The 21,927-nt window shown below is 39.1% G+C and overlaps 2 protein-coding genes across 5 annotated transcripts; one reads left to right on the top strand and one right to left on the bottom strand.

Annotated features, from left to right (window-relative positions):
- Window positions 1-1,116: 1,116 nt before the first annotated feature.
- Window positions 1,117-10,663, top strand: LOC110851118 (mucin-5AC). The gene is made up of 12 exons (XM_022098757.2): window positions 1,117-1,645; window positions 1,738-1,831; window positions 3,409-5,210; window positions 6,177-6,285; window positions 6,480-6,735; window positions 6,813-7,254; window positions 7,433-7,975; window positions 8,045-8,159; window positions 8,351-8,490; window positions 8,621-8,866; window positions 8,998-9,194; window positions 9,301-10,663. The coding sequence occupies exons 1-12, from the start codon at window positions 1,588-1,590 to the stop codon at window positions 9,913-9,915; spliced, it is 4,617 nt and encodes a 1,538-aa protein (XP_021954449.1). The 5' UTR covers window positions 1,117-1,587; the 3' UTR covers window positions 9,916-10,663.
- Window positions 10,664-12,752: 2,089 nt separating this feature from the next.
- Window positions 12,753-21,273, bottom strand: LOC110850760 (PAN2-PAN3 deadenylation complex subunit Pan3). Of its 4 annotated transcripts, none has more exons than XR_004835186.1 (15): window positions 20,594-21,070; window positions 18,855-19,048; window positions 18,667-18,744; window positions 18,114-18,299; window positions 17,332-17,797; window positions 17,144-17,260; window positions 16,890-17,054; window positions 16,759-16,804; window positions 16,582-16,683; window positions 16,392-16,464; window positions 16,009-16,301; window positions 15,880-15,927; window positions 15,627-15,789; window positions 15,329-15,514; window positions 12,753-15,271 (listed from the first exon to the last, which is right to left on the bottom strand). XR_004835186.1 is itself a non-coding variant. In XM_035853215.1 (14 exons), exons 2-14 carry the CDS (start codon window positions 18,936-18,938, stop codon window positions 15,413-15,415), a joined length of 1,905 nt encoding a protein of 634 aa, XP_035709108.1. In that variant the 5' UTR covers window positions 18,939-19,048; window positions 20,594-21,273; the 3' UTR covers window positions 12,753-15,412. The 4 variants fall into 4 exon arrangements, 2 of the variants coding, with proteins under 2 accessions (XP_035709108.1, XP_035709107.1); XR_002548006.2 differs by having other exon boundaries at window positions 15,337-15,514; window positions 20,594-21,067; XM_035853215.1 differs by having other exon boundaries at window positions 12,753-15,514; window positions 17,332-17,779; window positions 20,594-21,273.
- Window positions 21,274-21,927: the final 654 nt, after the last annotated feature.

Raw genomic sequence — 21,927 nt, 5'->3', positions numbered from 1 at the left:
AAACAACTATAAAATGTATGCAAAGAGTGACATTTGACAGGAGGAATGAGACCAGGATTGCATTCACCAAGTAAGTACGAAGGGATTCAAGGGGATATTATTGACATGTCCCTCCTGTCAACGCCTGATTAACTGGAGAGCGCCTGAGAAATGAGACTTTTATGGGGAGGAGCTTTCAACTCCGTTTCTTTTACACTTACAACAAGCTCGGATTTTTTTCTTTGAAAATTTTCATAACATTCTCATCCTCCAGCAATCTATAAAAGTTCCTCTTCTGCAGTTGAAAAGTGGGATTTGACGCTATATCATTTTCTTCATCCTGCCACCGTCCGTGGACGTTGTGGCAGCGTGGAGAATGAAAAAAACGATGCAAACGACGACCATGTTTTGAAAGGGGATGAATAATAACTCAAGAGATTAAAGTTTGATTTGCATTTTATTTTCAAACAAGATTTTCTAAAAAAATGTGCGGATATGGATATAATTACAACCTAAACAAGAAATACATACATATGGATATATGTACATGTACTCTACAGATTATTAGAGATTCAGTGCTTTCCGTACTACGTTCGACTACACTTTTCTCAAAATAATACGAAATTCTGCAAATCCGAATCTTGTGGCAAATTATTTTCGAACGTGCTTCCAGATAATCGTGATTCGAGGTGTGAGACGAAGTTGAGGAATTGAAGATTGAGACAACAAACGGAAAAGTTTTCATCGAGCCAATCCAACAGCTGGATAAGGAATTGATGAAAAATGTGAAGATAGCGAGATCGCATCATCACACACGACACGCAGTAAAAGTTCATGGTGAGATGTGATGCGAATGATCTCATGTATGCGAATTGTACGAGAAGACAGACGAGCATCATTCACATTCAAGTGTTTTTGATACGATTCCTACGTTTCGATTGCACTGCATTTTGCATGTCCTCACTGACTCTCTGGATTATGGGTCGCTTGACGATGCTGCTGCTGCTGGTTACAAACAAGACGACGACGAAGACGTCTCAGCAGCAGCAAAAGCTCCAATACCAACATGAGCCGTACATATACAGGAGTCTCGTCTTCCTCTTGTTGTGACTTCTTCCACTTCTTCAAGATTAGGGCGATGACTCTAAATATAGGAGGATGAGTGTGAAGATGGAAGCTAAATATAAAACTGATTTTTCACGGAAAACATTCAGTCCTCATCAAGTCTCCCAATCTTCAACTCCAGTTTTGGCCCGCATTGCCCCTCACCACGGAATAATTAGTTAGGATTAGTATTTAAGAGTGAAATTAACTACATATGTAGCCGTGATTGAGTAATAACTGAATAGGTTATGTACCACAAGAGCCGAAAAGACAGTGACCATTTTTAAAGACGCCTGCATGTGGAAAATCTGAAATTCAGGGAACTTGAGACTTATTTTTCGACAACGCTGGAGAAAGTTGATTGAGTTGTATGACAACTGAATACACGTGTTGCCTTTTGTTGTTGTAAGCAAAAGTTTTTGGTCGTCTCTTGTGGGAAGTTATTGGCTGGTGAAGACATCCATCATCTTGTTCGTCATCGGTGTTGGTGTGTGATTCACCAACATGAAGCTCCACTTCATACTGGTGTTTCTGGGAGCTTTTTTGCTTCTTCTGAGCACAGGTGGATTTTTACAGCATTTATGCCACTCAAATTTTTGTTCCAGGAATAGTTTGAATTTTGATGAAAATGACAGATTTTAATATTTTTCATAGACACGGGCATCTCAGCAGCTCGTAACAGTCGCGTCCTATCTCTTGCAGAACCATCTCATGGTTCGTTTCATCATGGAAATCATGGAAAACCGAGGTTGGTACATATGCATTTTTTTAGCACTGCGACATGTGAAAGTTGTCAAATTCTATGGATTTATTTCATGACATGTAATAATGAAAGGTCGGAGGAGTAAAGAACTCATAAAAATTTAGACAAATCAAGTAGCCACACACATTTTAGCAATGATTATCATTCATAAAGAAAGCAATGTGCGTAATATTTTTATTATACGGCCATTCAGAAAATCCCAGAGATTGATGATTTATTTGTGTAGGAGTAGTAAACACATTCATAAAGCAGATGCAAATTTCTTTGACGTTGTCGGTAATAAAATTTGCATTTACTCTAATTTTTGCTATTTATAATTGGATACTGAAAAAGAAATGGAGCAAGCCCTCCCCTTACAATTAGACATCGAGATCGGCTCAAAAGTAATACCTGGAAATGCAGGAAATATGCGTAGATTGCTTCCGCATAAGATTTTTCTACTAAATCATGTAGTTCCGGATGAAATACATACGCCCTAAAAAACAGGTCTATATATTATGTGACAACGTGCAATTACATAACTGATGTAATTCCATTCCAGCCTAATGTCACGGATTTCGGCATCAAAGTTAAGAGATTTGGCATGTCTTGAACAACATCCCTCTCTCTCACACACTCACACATAAGCACACATTTTATATTACGTCATTCCATTTAACGAGGATAGATTATGAGGGACAAATTGTGACAGAAATTCAATACAAGTCTTTATGATGTACGGAAAGCTCCATTCCGTCTCCGAGTCACATTTCTTTACAGCCCCGTCTTTCTTTTCCCGTTGAATTTGAAAAAGATCTGAGAATTGATAAGATCCGGCCAACATTCGGATTTGTTTTTGAGTACAAAAACGCCAATTTGTCAGTTAGTTTATTGGGTAAAAAAGTGGAAGGAAAAAGCAGATGTAAAACCCCAAGAGTCAAATTAGCAATATAATGTCGGTATATAAAATGAAATGAAATAATTAATTTTTGTTGGAGTCATCCCAAAAATTGTGATAAGATCAGGTCGCACAGTCTGCAATTTTATTTTATGAGTTCATTTCTTGACTAACATTTTGCGGAAGGAACGAGTTTTTGTTCGAGTTTGTAATTACCTAATAATGATCAAGACAGACAAGTGCAAACTCATTAAGAAAGAGTTAAAATTAATAAATGAATGTTGACCTTTAACAACACAGGGTTATCCAGTCATACGAACCACCAAATAAAGCATCCACTATGTCGACGAACTCGCCAATGGTCACTGCAAGTCGTACTAACAAATGGCATGTCCATTGAAACCTGAATCTTGCATTGGTTACATATCTCTCTCTCTGGCAAGGAAATGCGTAAATCTGTTATCTAACGAAACTGTTATCATCTAGTAGCTTTTTTATCTATCTCTTTTATGCAGTTGTTTACTAGACATTATTCATCCAAAAGTGTTTACATAAACCATTAAAACAACTGCAATTAAATGGCATATAATATTTTATTTGCATACTTTTTGCATCCGGTAGTTACTTACCAGGCCAGGAGAAAATTTCGACTCATGTCTGCATTCCACGCTGATTATTATTTTAGATCAAAGGTTCTCCTCCGAATCCATCGACAGGCTGAAGACTCTTACGAAGAAGGTGGTGAGTACGAATACGAAGAAGAAGAAAATCCAGCGGGTGCGGAAACACCCAGTGAGCCCAGTGAAGCCGTAGAAGAGGAACGAGAACGACCCACATCAAACCCTCCAAAGGAAACTGATGCCGACGGAGAATATTATGATGGCGACAATTACGACGAAAAGGCCGAAGAGGAAGAAGCAGCTCAAACGACACCTGCTCCAACAACGACTACAACTTACGCCACCACCACGACGACAACCACGCCGGAACCATACCACCAAACCACCTCCATGGAGCACATCGAGGACGAAGATCACTACGAAGAGCGATATGAAGAGGAGCGACGAAGATATGAGCAGGAGACGTTGCGTCGACAATATGAAAATACTCACGGGACGGAGTCGTCAGTCGAAGAAAGTCCGGAAGACAGAGGAAGGGAGCAGCCTCATTCAGAAACGGATGATATGGAGCCAACCACGCATGAGGAAAGTGAGACTGAAGATCACGAGGAAGAAAGTCCAGAAACTACGTCCACAACCACCTCCCCACCAGAAGAAGAAGCTGAAGAGGGGGAGGAAGAGAATACTTTGGAGGAAGTGGAGGAAGTTCCAACGCAACCACCACCTTCTCAGCCGCCTCCTCAAGAAGTGGAGACAGAAGACGAGGGGGAGACAGTCGCAGTTGGAAAAACAGACAGTGTGGAGATTGAGGAGAGTGGACGCACGGATCTGGAACGTTACACTGGAGGGGGTGCAGGGCGTAATCGATACAATGGAGAAGTTCAAGAGGAGGATGACGAATATAATGAAATTGATGAAGAGCAACACGAAGTAGAGGAAGTTCCTACTACTGCATTCACAACGACGACGTCAACCACCACAACAACCACGCCAAAACCGGACGACTTTTATGGGCGGAGACGTGACCCTTACGAGTACGAAGTTGAGCCACCTCATGTTCCCACAAATAATAATCATTTGGAGGAAGAGGAAGAGTATTACGACGGAGAGAAAGAGTCTGTTGAAGAGGTGCAACCGTCTACTACAACGACGACGACGACAACGACCACCACCACTCCAGCCCCACCACCCCCGCCTCCAGATAATGAACTCGAGTCGGAAGAGGAGGAGGAAGAAGAAGAAAGTCCACGCCAGCCAATTCACCCATCGTCAACTGATAACAACAACAGAGACCCTTATGACGACGAGTATGAAAAACCAAAGGAAACTCATCAAGACATTACATCTCATGAGAAAATCGAAACGCTGGAGTATGAAAAGGAAGACGAGGAAGAAGAAGCACCACCAGTGACTTCGACCACGACAACAACTACCACCACCCCTCCACCACCACCTCCTACAACAACAACCACACAAATTCCATCATACTTTCGACCCTACGACGAGTACGAAGAAGAAGATGACGATGACGACAGCGACGGGTACGACTTATTTTCCAGGACGACATCAACAACCCCGGAACCGACCACTACCACCACCACCACCACCCCGAGCACACCTCCCCCACGATACGTCGAGGAAGGTGATGGGGATAGCTCAGAAAATGAAATATTCCGAAGACCGAACCCTTATGAAGAGGAAGAGGAGGAATCTGGCGAGCACATCCAAATCGATCAGGCCAGGAACCAGTACGAAATTACTCCCACGGAAGACATCCCCAAAGAAAGAGTAATTGTTGAAGAAATCATTCCAAAAATCGAATGTTTCGCTGGTCACACGCTCTCCTACGATGGAAAGGAATGTGTTGGTAAGGTTTGTGTTTTTTAATACATTTCTTTTTCATTCCAGTTTTTCTCTTAACGCACATTCCACCAAACTCCTCATTTGCTTCAAGGTTTTTTATTTAAATTCCGTTGTCCTGTTCTGAACTTTACGAACAGCACAAACTATTTACACACTAATCGCAACACGAACCAGCACCACCCTCGTGTTTATTCAGTCAGCCACGCTGTGCGTTTTATCTGCAGCCGAGAATATCTTATGTGTTATTCTTTTACTTATCGTCCTTGTTTATCAAGATGATCAACTTCCAAAATTATATTTTAACCGATACACGTATGATTTGTGTAATCTGTTTTTGTTCATGGACTTAAAATTCGAATTGATTAAGAAATTGCCTGGTGCAGAAAGAAATACAAACCCAGTTTTCCGAATTCATTCCTCCTCCAACAACTGCTGTCTCCTTTGGTGATAATCAGTTACAGCTGCAAAGTTGACTTGGAACATTGACAATTGTTTTTGTAACTTGTCAAACTCAAGCGAAAGAGAGATTCACGCTTCATCTCGTCACCACACATTTTTGTTGCCTTTGATTTGAGGCATAGGGATCCCTATTTCGATTGAGTTTCAAGGAAAGGATGGGAATTTCTTGAACTTTTACGCTGATTAAATTAAATTACTTGATGATTGGAATTTTACAAATAATGACATCCATACCAGCAACAACTAACTAAACTTAAAATTGCTTCATGTTTAATTAAACAAGTGTCTCACTTTGGTAATGAAACTGCACGGTCTCAAGTTGCCTCATTACAAGTCTTTGGTAAAAAAACATGGACCATGGTTTATTACTAAAAATGAAGGAATTGGTCAATTTCACCCAGTTGTGGAGGTCGATGGCATGAAAACTGTTGATAGTTGAGCGAGATCAACAAGTCCATTAATAACCAAGAAAAGATAATCAAGTAACGTTAATTTTGCAAACAAATTCCAGATGAGAACGAGTGCGAAACTGATGTTTGTGGTCCATCGCAAATTTGTCATAACCTTCCTGGTTCGTATAAATGTGTTTGTGAAGCTGCTGGCTACATTGTGGACCCCAGGTTAGTGTTTCTCTTCATATATCAATAATAAGCACGTACTTGGTTGTATGTACATACTGCATTCATTCCTTATCAAGTCGCACACACACTCTCGTCACTTTATTGCGAACAAGTACACAAATATGGAACAAGCATACGAAACTATCATGTCATCCTTATGCCGAATGTCTCTCATAATCTAATGTGTTTGCCAGAAACCCAAGACTTTGCCGAGATTTAAACGAATGTCAAAGTGCCAATGGGGGATGTGACCAGGATTGTATCAATGTGCCAGGGAGCTTTTACTGTGCCTGTGCTGATGACTTTGACTTGAGTCCGGATGGAAAACGATGCATGAGAAGACCAACACCAATGCCCACGACTACTACAACAACCTCGACGACGACACCTCCGCCAGTGACGACCACGACGACAACGACGACAACAACAACCCCACCACCACCTCCACCGGTAAAAAAATTGAGACGAATGCTAGAAACTTGTTGCATTGAAGCTCGTAATTTGCATTGTTTTTGCAAAAAATATAGACAAGAAGACCACCGCCTACCACAACTACTACAACTTCTGCCCCTCGAAATGTCTTCACTCAACCGGTGGGAGTACCAGGGGACGACTTCAGCGTAAGGAATTGTCCCACACCTCCTGTTCCGAGAGGTGCTGGGATCGCATATCTTTACTGCTCTCGAAGTCCGGTGGGAATACATCATCGACACAGTCAGCTCGAACGACGCCTCCTCCACGACTGGGCCGCTAGGAGGAATAAGACCCAGCAACAAGGGGGAAGGAACAACCTCCGTTTTCGAAATAGACGCACCCTGCTCAAAAGAAAGTCGAGACAGACGACGTACTCTCCAGGAAGTCTGTGCGAGTTGAGATGTCGACCAGGATTCCAGCTCAAAGGTCAATACACACTTAACTGTAATTCATCAGATGGAACTTGGCATGGAACGCAGAATGGATTCTGTCAAGGTAAGAGATATCTTCCGTATATCCTCCATAGTTCTATTCTAATAGAAAATAATAGAATACTGATATATGTGCTGCTGAATAAAGAGTAGTTTGTAAACTTTGATAACAAAGGTTTACTCCTCGACAACGGCTTTGAGTTTAAGACTGAGGAGTTTGATTTTTTGCTTCATTTAAACAGCCATTCCAAAAGGTGACAACCAAAATGTGGGAATTGGATTATCCGAGTCAACGCCGTCAAACGAAATCCCTCGGCTGGCACCCAATAATGAAGTTTCCGGATCCGGCTTCAATCAATTCAGACCCACATTTGTAAATCTTCCAACTTCTCCTCCGAGCACAACCACGCTCCGGCCGACCTATTATCAGCCACCACCACCCGCACCTACATACTCGAGACCATTCAGACCAGAAATAATATCGAGACCATTTCCTACAACGCCTGCTCCTACCACGACGACAACCACCCCCACCACCACCACTGTCCCGTCTACAACCACCACCACGGAACGGTCGACGTACTGGACAAAGCCACAGCAACCGAACCGACGTCCATACTACTTTTCTCCGTCTACCCCATACCTCAACATTTATAGCACTAAGCCTGTGACCCCCAGTTATAGCTTGCCACCACCAGCAGTGACTTTTCCCTCGACCACGACGCCAACCACCACCACAACCACCTCCACGGCCTCGAGGAACAGCTATATTCATCTCACTTACCGTATGCGGCTCACTCTTAGGGAAACATGTTAAACGTTAGAGCTCGTGCATAAATTCGACTCAATTTCAGGTTTCAAAACGCCATGGATCAAATGCCCAGATGACATAAAACTAGATTTGCCTCCTAATCAGAACACGGTTTATGTCACAATCCCACAACCCCAAACGAATGTGGACTGGTGGAGGTAAGTATTGTGAGAGTTCTTTAATTGTAATGAGCAACCTACGATTGAAAATTATTTTGTTCCATGCTCAAATGAAAAATTTATCGCTGCGCTGCTTTTAAGTCTCGGAATTTTCTCTCATTTTGCACATACGTATGTGTGAAGAGTGCATGATTATTTGATCTGACAAAGCAATTGTCTTGATGGTATAGACAAGTGACAGCCGAACCATCCTGGGCGAAAGGCCTGGAGTCGGAGTCTGGTCCGGGTAAACAGCGGATCACATTTAGGGCACGTACCGCAGCCTCGTTGAACAACTCTGCCGAGTGCTCCTTCACATTGGAAGTCAGAGGTTGTAATTTAAATCTGCATTCATGCGTGCATACGAGTGCATACCTCTCCTGGAATCGCTTAAGATGGAATGCCATTAATTTATTTCTCTTTTTTATTTCCTCCTCCTCCCATCTCGTACAACAAATCAGATAACGAACCACCCCGAGTCAGAGAATGTCCAGAATCCTTTTCCAGCCGGTTGAGCCAGGGCCAAAGTGCTAAACCCATCATGTGGATGGAACCTCATTTCAGCGACAACGTGAGGATTTCGGCTTTAAAGAAATCTCACGAACCTGGATCCGTCCTTTCGGTTGGGGAACACTTGATAAATTATGAAGCTAAAGACTCTTCCGACAATAAGGCACGCTGTTCCTTCACCATCACGGTCTTTCCCCGTAAGAACAAATTCCTAGATATTTGTTCGCTATGCATACTCACTCTTCGGATCTAATCCGATAAGTAGCTCATCAATAAATTTATTATTTGCATTGCATCCATGTGTCTATAAATATGTCTATAATTGTAGCCGCTGCATCATCTGCATTCAACCACCAACCTTCCGGGAACAGTAATAGCAACTTTAATCACCGGAAACCAGTCAATATGGAGGGAGTAGTCCCCACGTCAACCACTACCACTTCTGCTAAGCCAGAGGTCCATTCGTCCATGAGAAATGTCGTGTGCTACGTGGGCAAAAAAGGGAGAAGGATAGTTTTTCAGTCTGTACGTACACTTCTTCTGTCTTTCAGGAATTATATGAAGCATCCGCGTCATGATGATATTTTGGAAATTCGTGTTGTATTGTATTGTTTATTTTTTATTCTTACAGCGAGTAGTGCCACGGGGATGCTCTGAAATGACGGTTGACATAGCAGGCGACGCAGCTGGACATGGACAGAACTCTTTCAACACGATGAACACCATTACACAAAACTCTGACGAGAATTCTGCAACTTCTCAAATTTCAAGTGTCAGTTTTTCAAGTCATGATCATCCCCAACAAGCTTCCGCCTTCAGCCAGTCGGTTTCCAATGGGAGGAACAATAACCGACTCGTTCACTCCACCTCCTCCGTGACGAATGGGGAGCATGGGACGAGTTCGAAAGCTTCCAGCTATGCAATCGCTGTGTCCTCGTCCTCTCGGAATTTTGATCTCCCTTTCCTAAATCCGGACAAGCAGGTGTACGAGGAGGACTTTGTGGTGCCAAATCAGCCTCCTCAATCTAGCCCGACATCGATCTCCGCTAGGACGCAGGACTTCAAGACGAGGTCAGGAAGTACCCGGGAGGAGACAGGAGGTTATCGGTACGGATCACCCTCATCCTCAACCCCACCAAATTACAATAATCAAAATTACTATAAAAATAGCAGTGGAAAATATTTCAGACATTTCGATACTTGGGACACTACAACGAATTCGTATGCTTATAGAAACAGAGAATGAGACTAAAGTAGGCTGTAACCCCTTTTATATTATTTTATTCAAAGGTGTAAAAAAAGTAATAATTTCTGTGCCACCATCTTCCATTCGTCATTCGTAGGCAGTCACTGTTTGTCGATTTTATTGTTCTTCCATTTTTCCTTAATATGTCATTTAAACCGTTACTTTACTCTTTACTGACTGTAGTATTTGACTAAAACTGCCTTAATTCAGTAAGTAAATTGTGCTAATGTTTAGATGCACGTTTGTAGCGCCAGTTCTTTGACAATTGATAGAGCAGTAACTTATTATTATTCATTTATAAACTATACATAGATATGATCATTGTCTTGCAAATCCCTGCCCAGCCTTGCTCCACTACTGCATTGGCACCTTGCAATTCTCCGAATATATTGTTGATATGTAGGTACGTCCTCCTGGGGTTAAGTATTTTTGCAAGTCTACTACTGCTCAGGAAAATTCGTAATCATATTCCACTACAAATACTTTTAAATAATTGTTACATAATACAGTAAACTTAAGTATGTACGTTAGTTTAATTGATAATCTTTAACTTAATCGAGACCAAAAACCTTTCCAAAACTAAGTCCTTTCACCCGAGAGTCGATTACTCATTTCTATGTGCAATAAATACACCATTGATTCTTGATTATTCTTAAAATTACTATTAATTGTTATAAACGTTATAATTGTATTAAAATTTCTGTAGAATAAAACCATCACGTGAACAAAATGCGCTAGGTTAATCACAAATTAGGGTGGATTTTCATACGGATTTTCATACGAACAATAATCATATCGGTTCATGTTCATACCTCGGTTTCTTGGCTGCTAAAAAATAAGCCGGCTTTTTATAAGAAAGGGGTTTTTGAGGGGTTGGATCGCACAATACGTAATACGTATATACGCAATAATCTAACAATATGCACCTGTTGCTCCTTAATAACACGGATCGCATTTGTTGTCAGCTCTGTTGCACTGGACAACGCTCCGCCTTCGCCATCGTTTTTGTATCCCACATGCTAAAAAGCTTCGGTTTTATGTACAAACATATATATTGTACAACGACTCTACCTTTTTACATTATGCTTCAGGCTAGTAGAACTTCATTCCATCAAAAAACCTGCTAAAAGGGTGAGTAAAGGTGTGTTCCGTCATCGACAATAGGCGTTTTCCATTGTTGTAGGGTTGACATTATTAGAAATTGTTAGGAAAGTATTTACCAATTCGGTACCAGAAATTGTTTGTAAACATTTTCATAGTCTACGACCCGACTTGAAATTGATACATAAGTTTAAATTTTTACCCTCAACCAGGTAAAAAGTTACTCGACCACTTTTACCTGCGGAACTATGAGACATGTCTATTTTAATTGATACCGACGAGTGGAAAAATAACCCTTGGTACCAAATTCACGGAAAGCAGCATTCAGACTACACCGGATTCTACGTTGGAATAAGCATCTGCACCATCGTGGTTCTAGGACTCATCGCCATCAACGTGGTTATCTGTTGTTGCACCCCGTACAAGCAGTACTGGAGAGACCCCAATACGGGAAATAGGTGAAAATTCCTCAGTAAAAAAACGTACAATTCATAGCATAAATTTCCATAGTCGCATCCTCTTTTTTACGCATAGACTCCTACTTCCGGTCTTCATCCAATCACCCCGTCAACAACCACCCCTCACTCTCCAACCAGAGTTGACCGCTCTCCAACCCCAACCTCACCCCCAACAAGAAGTCTAACAAGCTAATTTAAAAGTCAAAATGTTTCACATTTGGTGGCCTGCAACCGCCTTCATTGCTATTTTCATCATGTTCACCATTCTTATCATCCTCATGTACGGAGACCGGATGTGTGGTCGGATGCAAGAAAATCGGACCCCGATTTACCGGGAACCACATCGCCCCTCCACTTCCTCGTCCTCGGCCCATCTTCGTCGGGGGGAGGAGGAGGAGGGCGAGGAGTTGCAGTATCGTGAGTCGCCCCCACCCCAACAACGCCATCCCCACCAACACCAACTCCAACACCAGCAGCAGCAGCAGCACCTCCATCAGCAGCAACTTCACCAACAACAACTTCACCACCAGTACGACTACCCCCCGGAACACATTGAGCAGTATGAGGAGAGGGAGGTGGGGGGGTTGGAAATGCAGCAGCAGTACTACCCCAGGAAAACCTTTAGTAGGGAAGCTGAAGTTTAAATTTTTAATGATCAATCATTTACATTTTCAAAAGTTGTCTTGCTTATTTATATGCAAGTAGTTTTTTCATATTTTCAATTTCTCGATAATATCTGCTGAAAATAGAAATTTTCATAAAACCGGGTGTTGCTTCTGAAGGAGATGTTTTTTTCTATAACTTTTTTAAATAGTAACTCGACAGCTTTATCTCAAAGAAACGTTACATGACTATAATTCTGAAATGAAAAATGAAATGAAAAAAAATCATGACAAATTTGATGAAAAAATGCTTTAACTCAACCAGGAATTTTTACCAGTGTTTCCAACAATTTTTAGCCATGTAGTATGTAATACTGCCTCTCTTTAGAATGTGTCTCTCTGAAATAATTTAATACATGATATGCAACAACTACATACATATAACATATTATATATCCTTTTTAAATAATAATTGTAATGCTAACTTTACTACTTTTGTATGAGATATGGGATTTAAATAAATTTTTATCAGCCATGAAAAAATTATATTATGTCCGTTTTTTTCCTATCATTTAGAAGAAGCATGAAAGGTCACAAATTTCGAGAACACGTCAGACGTGTCAATTTTAGCAAATTTTTGAACGGCAAAAAATATGTTCTTATGTTCTTACAACGGTTCATTTTTCATTAAATACTTTATTTATTCCCTTATTTATTGGAATGGTTTTGAGTACAATGGGCGTGTATAGCGGTACTAAATTTAATATTATTCTTATTTTATTTATTATTATTTACTTACGATAATTTGCTTGTTCCTGGAATTTTGGTACTAAAGGCTACAACAATACAACAAAATAATTAATAACACATTTACCTTATATCCGGCGCAGACTCACACATATTTAGTTGACAGTTCGTAAATATCTTGCTTTCTTTCTTCCTTTTGAATACCTTTTGGAGATACATATACTGCACAACACAATCTCATGAGACACATTTCCATAATACATTTCAGTATAAAATAATAAATTGAATTGCATCTAGCTCTCTCTGGTTCTAAGTATTTCTTAAAGCATTGTCCATACCGTGATAAAGTGATGGATAAAGTGATGGTTGTCTTAAAAAAGCGTGACTAAAAATCAAAGTGGGATAAAACGTTTGTTTTTCACGAAATGAAATATTTTAGGGACACGCACGACGACCCACCACCAATGATAACGGTGATGCTGCATGTTATTTTCACAAAAAAATAAATTTGTTCATCCTGTTTGGTCGGACAAATTTGGAATTAAAATTTAAATAATTATGTAACAAACTTTTAAGACAATCATTAAACGTAACAATAACAATAATAATAATACATAATATGTAATCTAAAATAAAATCGCAGAGGTAAATATATAATTATAATTAATGTACCGAATGTCATCTGAATGAGATTGAACAAAACACAACACAATTACAAAATACAAACAAAAACAGAGAGATCACTGATATCAGGTTTAGGTTACATTTTTTCCCTATACTCACTCTTCTCCATCTACTTTCTCTAGCTTTCTTCAAATAATATAGACGTGTTTGTTGTACCATTTCTGTGGTTCCGGTTTCAAGGATTATTTATAGCTGAATGTTTTTTGTAATAATAATAATAATCAATTTTAAAGCAATACTCTCGAAACCTCAAATTTTACGGCTCAGCATTAGTTATTAGGTTGGTATTAGGCAGGTAGGTTTGTCGTGATTAAAATGGGTTTTATTTAGCAGCAAAATGATGAGTGCTGATGTTAATTTCCTCTCCTGATGATATTAATTATGGTGGCAAAGAAATAATAGATTTTCTCTTCCCATGCTGTAATATTGTACTTGAACTTGTCATTTTGCAAAAATGTACACATTCTTCAGGCAAAATCAAGAATGTTTCCAACTTTTTTTGAAAGAATGACCCCTCAACTATTTTTTAGTACTACTACCTGCATCACAATTTGTTATCTGTTTCAATTTTGCACTAATTTTTGCATTTTTTTGTTTAGAGTACATCGATATACCAGTGAGTGCTTTCACACACTTTCACTTTCACCACCATGCATGATGCTATTCTGCATTTTGTAGTATTGGAGGTTTTTTTATTATGCTTTGATTCATTGTAGAAAAACAAATTTAGCAGTCTACAAATTACTCTGTCTATTCCGTTAATTCGTACTTGGTTGGTATTTTACTAATTTTGCTCCTTTTTTTACTATTTACTTACTGCAACTACTTGCACTATTCTCGAATAATTTCTGTGTTTAACCTGGAAATCTCTTTGCATACTCGTACATGAATCATCATGGGTGATTATTATGCCTTTATATCTAAAGATTTAGAAGAGGAGGTCTTGTTATTTGTATATTACCCGTTCCATCCCGACTATGGAATTTTCCTTAATTGCTCATCAAAATTTGTGAGTTACATAGTAATCAAGAGAGTTGCTTATGCAATTGTGTTGCAAACTCTGTTATATTCTCTGGATTACTATGCCGTTGAATTTTAGATATACTATTTCTGATTATTTTGCAGGTTAGAGTAATTACTAAAACAATCATTGCGTTTTTAAGCCATTTTACGTACATACAACCGATAAGTAATATAATAAAGTTAGGGATTGAGTTTGGTTCGTTATATAAAAAAGTGTGTAATAAGTACAATTTGAATCAGGTTATATTACTTATTTAGTCAGTTTCTGCCATGATAGTAATATCCAAATAAAATAAAATACTTGGTAATTTCTGCTGCAATTAAACAAATGTGCAGCAGGAGGAATATGTGACTCTTTTTTACCGTTTCGTGGTTTAATTGTATCTGCGGCGTGTGAATGATTTGAAACGAGTTACAAATGATTATCATGATCGGATGCAAATTTAAAATATTATCACTCACTTGTACAAAAGGTAAGGGCTTTGGAATATAATATACTGTCTGTTTGTAGTAGTAGTAGTATAGTGGTAGCAATATGTGACAATGTGCTATTGTGTGTCGATATTAATATAATTTCGTCTTTCGGTATTTGGCAAAGCTGCACTAACACAATAATTAATTGGGTTCTGGATTTATGCACGTCAATGGATCGTGATGATGCCGTGGAGGAAGAAGAGATGGAGGACGATGATAATATTTCTCGCAGGGTCTGAGCAATATGTTTTGATTGTGTGAATTTAACTAAATTGATAAACGGACCATTAATTATTATTACTATTAGTAGCAGTATGTGTGTACCATTTTACTTCATGGGGAGGGGCGTGGATTGCTGCGTGTTGGTTGGAACTGGTTTGCTTTGGCTGGAGAATTTGATGCAAGTATTCAACTGTTCGAAAGACTTAAGAAAGACTGTTCTAGGCAATGTTTTAATTCTGCGTAGGTTGTTATTAATATACTTTGCTCGTCGTGAGACATTAGGCAGACCTGGGACAAGGGAAAATGAAACAAAATCATCAATTTTCTTTTATCTATAACTTGTTACTTAATTCAGTTGATACTCACGACTAGTTTGAAAGATGTGTATATACAATTTTACCTTATCATTAGAACCAGAGTCCAGTCGGTTTAGGCAGTACACTACATGCGACAAATCCAAGTATGGTCGTCCATCCGGTGTCACTTGGTGGAATACGTAATCACGAAATAATTTTAATAAATAACGGTCCCCCGTTTCTGACCAAGCTGGGTCCATGTTAAATCTGAATAAATGAATAGATGAGAATATTTAAGCTTCGGTCTAATGTTTTTTGTAAAAGTGATTAAGCAATTAAGGTTTGAATTTTTTTTACTCATTTCTTTCCAGGACCGAATTGAGTTTTGCAATCAACCTAAAAAGTCTTGAGAAGAACAAATAAAATATTAAAGGTTTTATAAAGGCTTTATATTGTAATATGAATGAGAACGGAGGGAATTTTTACCTTCCATTCTCCAACTCTTTAGTTAAAGCATTCTCCAAAATTTCTGCACGGGCATTTGCAGAATCTAATTGGTTGTAGAATCTTGCTCCTATCATGGGCATTATGTCGTTCACAGAACGTGTAGTTCCAGCAGCACGAGGGTTCATTAAGTATCCAATTAAGTTTCTCAAGTCCGCAGAGTACGTCCGAGATATTAAATCCATAGAGGTGTTCAAATTATCGCGTTGTACAGCTAATAGAGAATTACAGGCGAGAGCCAACAATAGTTTTCCAAATGAGACTAGGTCTTCTTGCTGAAATATTAATATTAATTTGATTTTTAAATAAAATAATAAAGTGTACATGTTACAGTATTTAAGTTAATCGTGATTGGCTTTATTTACCTGATAAAAAGAAACCATTGCAGCAGGATTACTATTGGGGTCGAATGTTACCAAGTCATATATGCCACAATTACTGTGGATCAAAATAAGTGCATTTTATGATACTGATTATGAAGTAAATAGTTGGAATATTTCAACCTGTAACTAATAATTAAAACATTATTGCATATAAATTGCACTATTAATTTACCTGAGGCGGATTGCAGGACGGGTTCTCGAGATTAAGATTATTTTAGAAGGGTTCAAGCATCGTACAGATAAGCCAGCGCTATGTATAGTTCGGATCACAGAACTTTGGAGAAGATAAAAATTATCCATTTTAAATTCAAAGATTGCAAAATAATTAAAGTACCAGGATTGTACTCACCTCAGTTGAATAATATAGGCCCACAATAGGTTTTCTGGAAGCATGTCTGTGTAAAACAATAATCAGTTAGTCACTAATTTCACTATAAGGCACAAATTACAAAGTTTAAAGAGAATTATCAAAAGTCTTACTTGCATGATGTCTTAGTAATGCATTCTTTTGATGGCTATAGGGCCTTGGAACGGAGGGGTCACTACTAAATGGATCAACGTAGCCGTTTACTTGATGGTTTCTGTCGAAATGTCGCTGCATTAGTGTGTCCGCAGAAGGGAAATAGTCATACACGAATATTAATGCTGTAAATAAAGATAAATTGCATGAATTTCAAATTGTAACAGTAACAAGGACAAAGAAATCAATATTCCAAACAAACTACTAGACTTACAAGTGTCACCAAAGGCTTTTGTCGTAAAAATTTCTCTGAGCTGAACCAAATTTGTGTGTGAGATATTTTTCCACGTGTCAATCATCCCTAACCACTTTCCAGATGGTAAACGAAATCCTACAAAAATTTACAGTACAAATGAGTGAATAACAACAAACCAATTTAACTATCAAATGACATTATCTCACCATGAATTCTCCGCAAACAATATGTAAACCCATTCTTTGAGTTGATAGCCTTATAAACGGTTGAAGGGTATCCGAATGAGCCCGGTTTTTGAAGCGACGTTTCCACAGGACACAGTTCCGTGAAGTGGTCCACTTGAGCGGGTAGATCGGGAAACACAGTAGAGTTTGGTTGGGACAACATGACCGCATTTCTCTGCATGAGTTCCGCCTTCAGCTCGTCGGGCGTGAAGAATGAGGGGGACTGTGGGGCTGGGTGGACGACGGGCGTGGGCGGTGGCCCCAGAGGGTTCAATCTGGTCGTGAAGTCTTTAAGGTGTGAAGGTGGTCCGGCATAGACGGAATAGGTTGGAAACACGTGGGGACCACCGGGATCGTCTCCCGGTATGATTTCTTGACTTCCGGCAGCCTCTTCTGGATTGTAAAAGTAGGTCGTGCCCCCCACGTTTTCCTGCTCCATCCAAACATTCTAAACAACGCCATTAAATTTAACCAAATTAACTACTGCATTCTGCACCGCTCTCCCATACTCTTTACATAGACGTGATCGGCACAATATAGCAAATAGAGTCAAGTGACGCCAGGGAAGGAGACAAAGTGTATTACTTACCCAACCCGTAAAAATTTACAAGAAAGTAAAGTTGAGTACGGATGAAATAACTTATAAACACCGTGTTAGGCTAGCAAATAATATACTATCAATACTATCCCGGCAGAAAAATACGCCAGAGCGGAAGCAATTTATATACGGTTTAACTTATCATCATTAATTTTGTTATCCGCACCTGGTAAGTGATTGGAGGGACAGGGGTGGAATTTCGTGAGAGTGGGGGCGTCCCATTCGTCCCAGCTTGTGATGATGGGATCGGAGAGATCGTGTCCCCACGGCCCCCCGAATAAGTGGACTTTTGGAAGAGGGTAGGCTCCACACTGCTGGACGCCATACTTCCCCCGACGAGACCCCGATTATTCTGCGGTTCACCAAGGTATTTTATTTTAAATTTACACCTTTTTTTACTACTGGAAAAATTTATTGTTGGACAAAATGATCTTAACTTAGTTTATTAATGAGCATATTTATGCGTATGTATATGTATTCTCTGATCTTTCCTGCAACATGCGCTCAATATATTTTGGCAATCCGACCAAACATGCGATGGCTTATCTACAGCTAATGTCAACAACAACGAGTCTGTCCATATGTTATCACAATCATAAAGACCTATCATAATCGCACCTCACTTATCAGAGTAAAGACTTGTATTAATATTAACAAAATAATAAAGCTTAGTGTGTGGGGTGAAGTGCATATGTACGTATTACTTATTATAAACTAACCGTGTTAGCATCCAAATTGAGATTGGCCAAATTATGGCTCAAGTGATTCCCCACAACTCCCAACACAGGACTTCGACCCTACACATATTTCAATGCACACATAAGAGTCAGATACAATTGAGCACTCGAAATGTGGAAAAATTAAAATGTTTTATTATTTAAAAAAAATAATATAGAACTGGTCGTACAACAGAAGTGTATGAAGCCAATTTCGACTCCTGCGGAATGCTTTGGCCAACATAGCTTAGTGTGGAATTATAGAAAGGGTCCATAACATATTTAACGTGGGGTGGTGTGGGTCCTTCAAGTCCTCAACAGAACAGGGACGACGGCGACAGCGACGACGAGGGGGACGTTCTGCTGCCAAAACTTTCCGCTTTATCTGCACAACAATTTATACACATGTACATAACGTCAATTTATTTGTAAAAATGTACAATGGTCTCATTCTCATTCTTATATTCAGACGCAGACGGATTGAATGCATAATGCATAACAAACAGCTATAAATGCGATAACCGCCTAGTTTTTAGCAAATTAATCGTACACAGTACATGTGTATGTACAACAATGTTCTATGAGGAGGACAATTATGATTATTTTTTTATTTCCTTGTTGTACACTATTATTTTGCTGGTTTACTTTCCACCATTATTGAAATTGTGCTTAAAAAAAACTAAATGAAATTTGAGACGATACGTTGTTGTCTGTTGTTCACGCTTCAAGTTGAAATTTGAAGTCAAAGAGTATGAAATTAAATGCTGCTTGCTGTTACTGCTCGGCTGACAACAAAACTCACAAGACGATCTGCGAACTGAAATCTTTTGTCAAGTTGCCAGTTATTTGACGTTGACAACGAAACTCGTGTGCATATATATTTGCATCAAACGTCATTATCGTAATAACCACACGCCTCGGTTAAAGGGGGTTTAAACGCAAATAAACTCTTTTTCGGGGAAGAGTAGTGCATGCACATTATTTTCTACATCTCTCTCTCCTCGCCAGTTTTCGTATAGACGATAAATTACAGTTGATGGAATCCATATGGTCAATTGGTCATTCTATGCGATATCCTCACTAAGATAATTGGCTAGATGTTTTGTCACCACCACTGGAAACCTATTTATGCTGCATACTGCATAAATACTTAATCGCTCATGAAATCAATCCACGCTGATACTACGGACGGGCTGCATAATATTTATATTTACACCAATTCTACTGATAGTGCTGATAATGTGCAGACGCGCTGCTGACGACCTTAACCCTGGCCATCCTAAAATAAATGAAAATACTTGAATATTACATAGTTTTCTTCCTCCTTGTCGTGCATTTTTTCTTATATTGGTCTACTTTCCTGTGCCATTTTGTGTGTATGAAATAATATTACTTTGCATATTCTTATTTGACTCCATTTGAAAAGTGCATACAATTTCTGTTTCAATTCACTTTTTCCCTAAACTTGTGTATTGTACTGCACTTTTGTGGCTGCTCATTTTATTTTTTTAAATGGCTCATTGTACCCGTTCTCCGAAGAAGCCACATTACAGAAATTTGACTGCGGTAGTGTGATACATGTTCTTGCCAAGTTTTATTATTATTTACGTATTACCGTATTATTATTATTCTTATTTTTTATTATTATTGTTCTCTCACATTTATTTACTATTTGTCCCCCGGTGTACAAACTTTAAACAAAACATTCCCTTTTGCAGTGTTTAACTTTTCTCTTTCACCTAACCACACACACACAAACACACAACTTGCAAGTTTCAACCCTTTCTATGAACTATTTAAAAATAAGTTTTATAAATTGACTCGAAAATTGTACACATTACACATACATTTTTTTTATTATTAATGAGACTTTAACTTGTCCCCATCGTCTCTCTCTTTGCATAATAATTGTATTATTGTTGGAACATACCGTGAGAAAATAATTTTCCGCTGTTCTTTTCCCCTCTCGTTCACATTCAGCTCATCGAGTTAGTCGCAATAATTAGACAGTAGTTTTTCTCTACCTATTGTAGTAACCAACGACCACTTTTGCTGCTCATCTTGTCCGTCTTTTTTTAAAGCTAGCACATTTTTTCACACATTTATTTCTTCCTCCTCTCTTTGATTGAGGATTGTGAAATTTGAAATACTTTTCGTTTCCTCAATTCAACAACACCAAGCAGACGACGAGAAGAACCATCATTGGACTCTTACTAACCAGTAGTGAGTAAAGTGCAGTTTGTTGGCTGTGAAATAACTGAGTGTACAAGTTTTTAAGAGTCAATGTCACTCACACGAACGGTGCACCACCATCACCAGCAGCAGCAGAACTCTTTACAAGTCTGGCTGGCCTTTAGGAGAGAGCCGTGTTAAAATATATGAGAGGAGAAAGCTCTCTCTCACTTTGCTTTATTTTGCTCTGCCTAAAATACAGCTTGTGCCAGATATAATAACATTCTGCTGTTCTGACCATGTTGTTGTTATCCTGCTTACAACTTACCTCCATTCCATCGCTTGCTTACTTTGCTCTCCTCTACTTTATGATGAGCAGGCAAGCAAAACCAGAAGGCACAAACACTTTAAAATTATTTCAGATGCTTCGTGCTGAGTGAGTGAGTGAGTGAGTGAATATGGAGTGCAATGCATGCATGCAATAATAATCATGGTAATAAAATAGTGCAAAAGAAGGGTCCAACCAATGCAGAGGAAGTAATGTGTAGTCGAGTTATTTATACCGTTCTACGTACTACAGAGGAGAGACGAAGGTGCTGTTTGTATACATTTGTGATGGTGATGAGATACGCATAATAATGCATTATTACGAACGAACGAGTAAAGGATGGTGACCCCTTTATAATAATAAAGGCTGAATGGGTATAATAATAATGGCTGGTAAATAGTATTTACTTCCTACTACCTGCGAATTATAGTGGTGGAATTTACTATCATTGGCAAATTGGTGGATAATGATGAAAGGCTATTATTACTATTACTACTTATTACTACCGCTATGAGTAGATTGATAGTGGGTGAGCCAAAAGTGAGTGAGGTGCATGAATCGGGAGAGAAAGAAAGCTTTTTGAGTAAAAGTTATTCATGTCGATGGGGAAATGGTTTGACTTTAAGTACAGTGATTTGCCATATGTGTGGAAAATTGAGATGGTCCAAATACTTATTAATTGGCTCGTTTTCCATCTTCCCTACAAGGGAGATATAAAACGTGTAGTACGTACGTATGTTATTATTGCATGCGCCACATGCAAG

Source organism: Folsomia candida, unplaced genomic scaffold (assembly GCF_002217175.1).
Source record: "Folsomia candida strain VU population unplaced genomic scaffold, ASM221717v1 Fcan01_Sc006, whole genome shotgun sequence".
NCBI classification, from domain to species: domain Eukaryota; kingdom Metazoa; phylum Arthropoda; class Collembola; order Entomobryomorpha; family Isotomidae; genus Folsomia; species Folsomia candida.
Note: the sequence above shows the minus strand (reverse complement) of the source record. Positions and strands in the feature narration are given on the sequence as shown.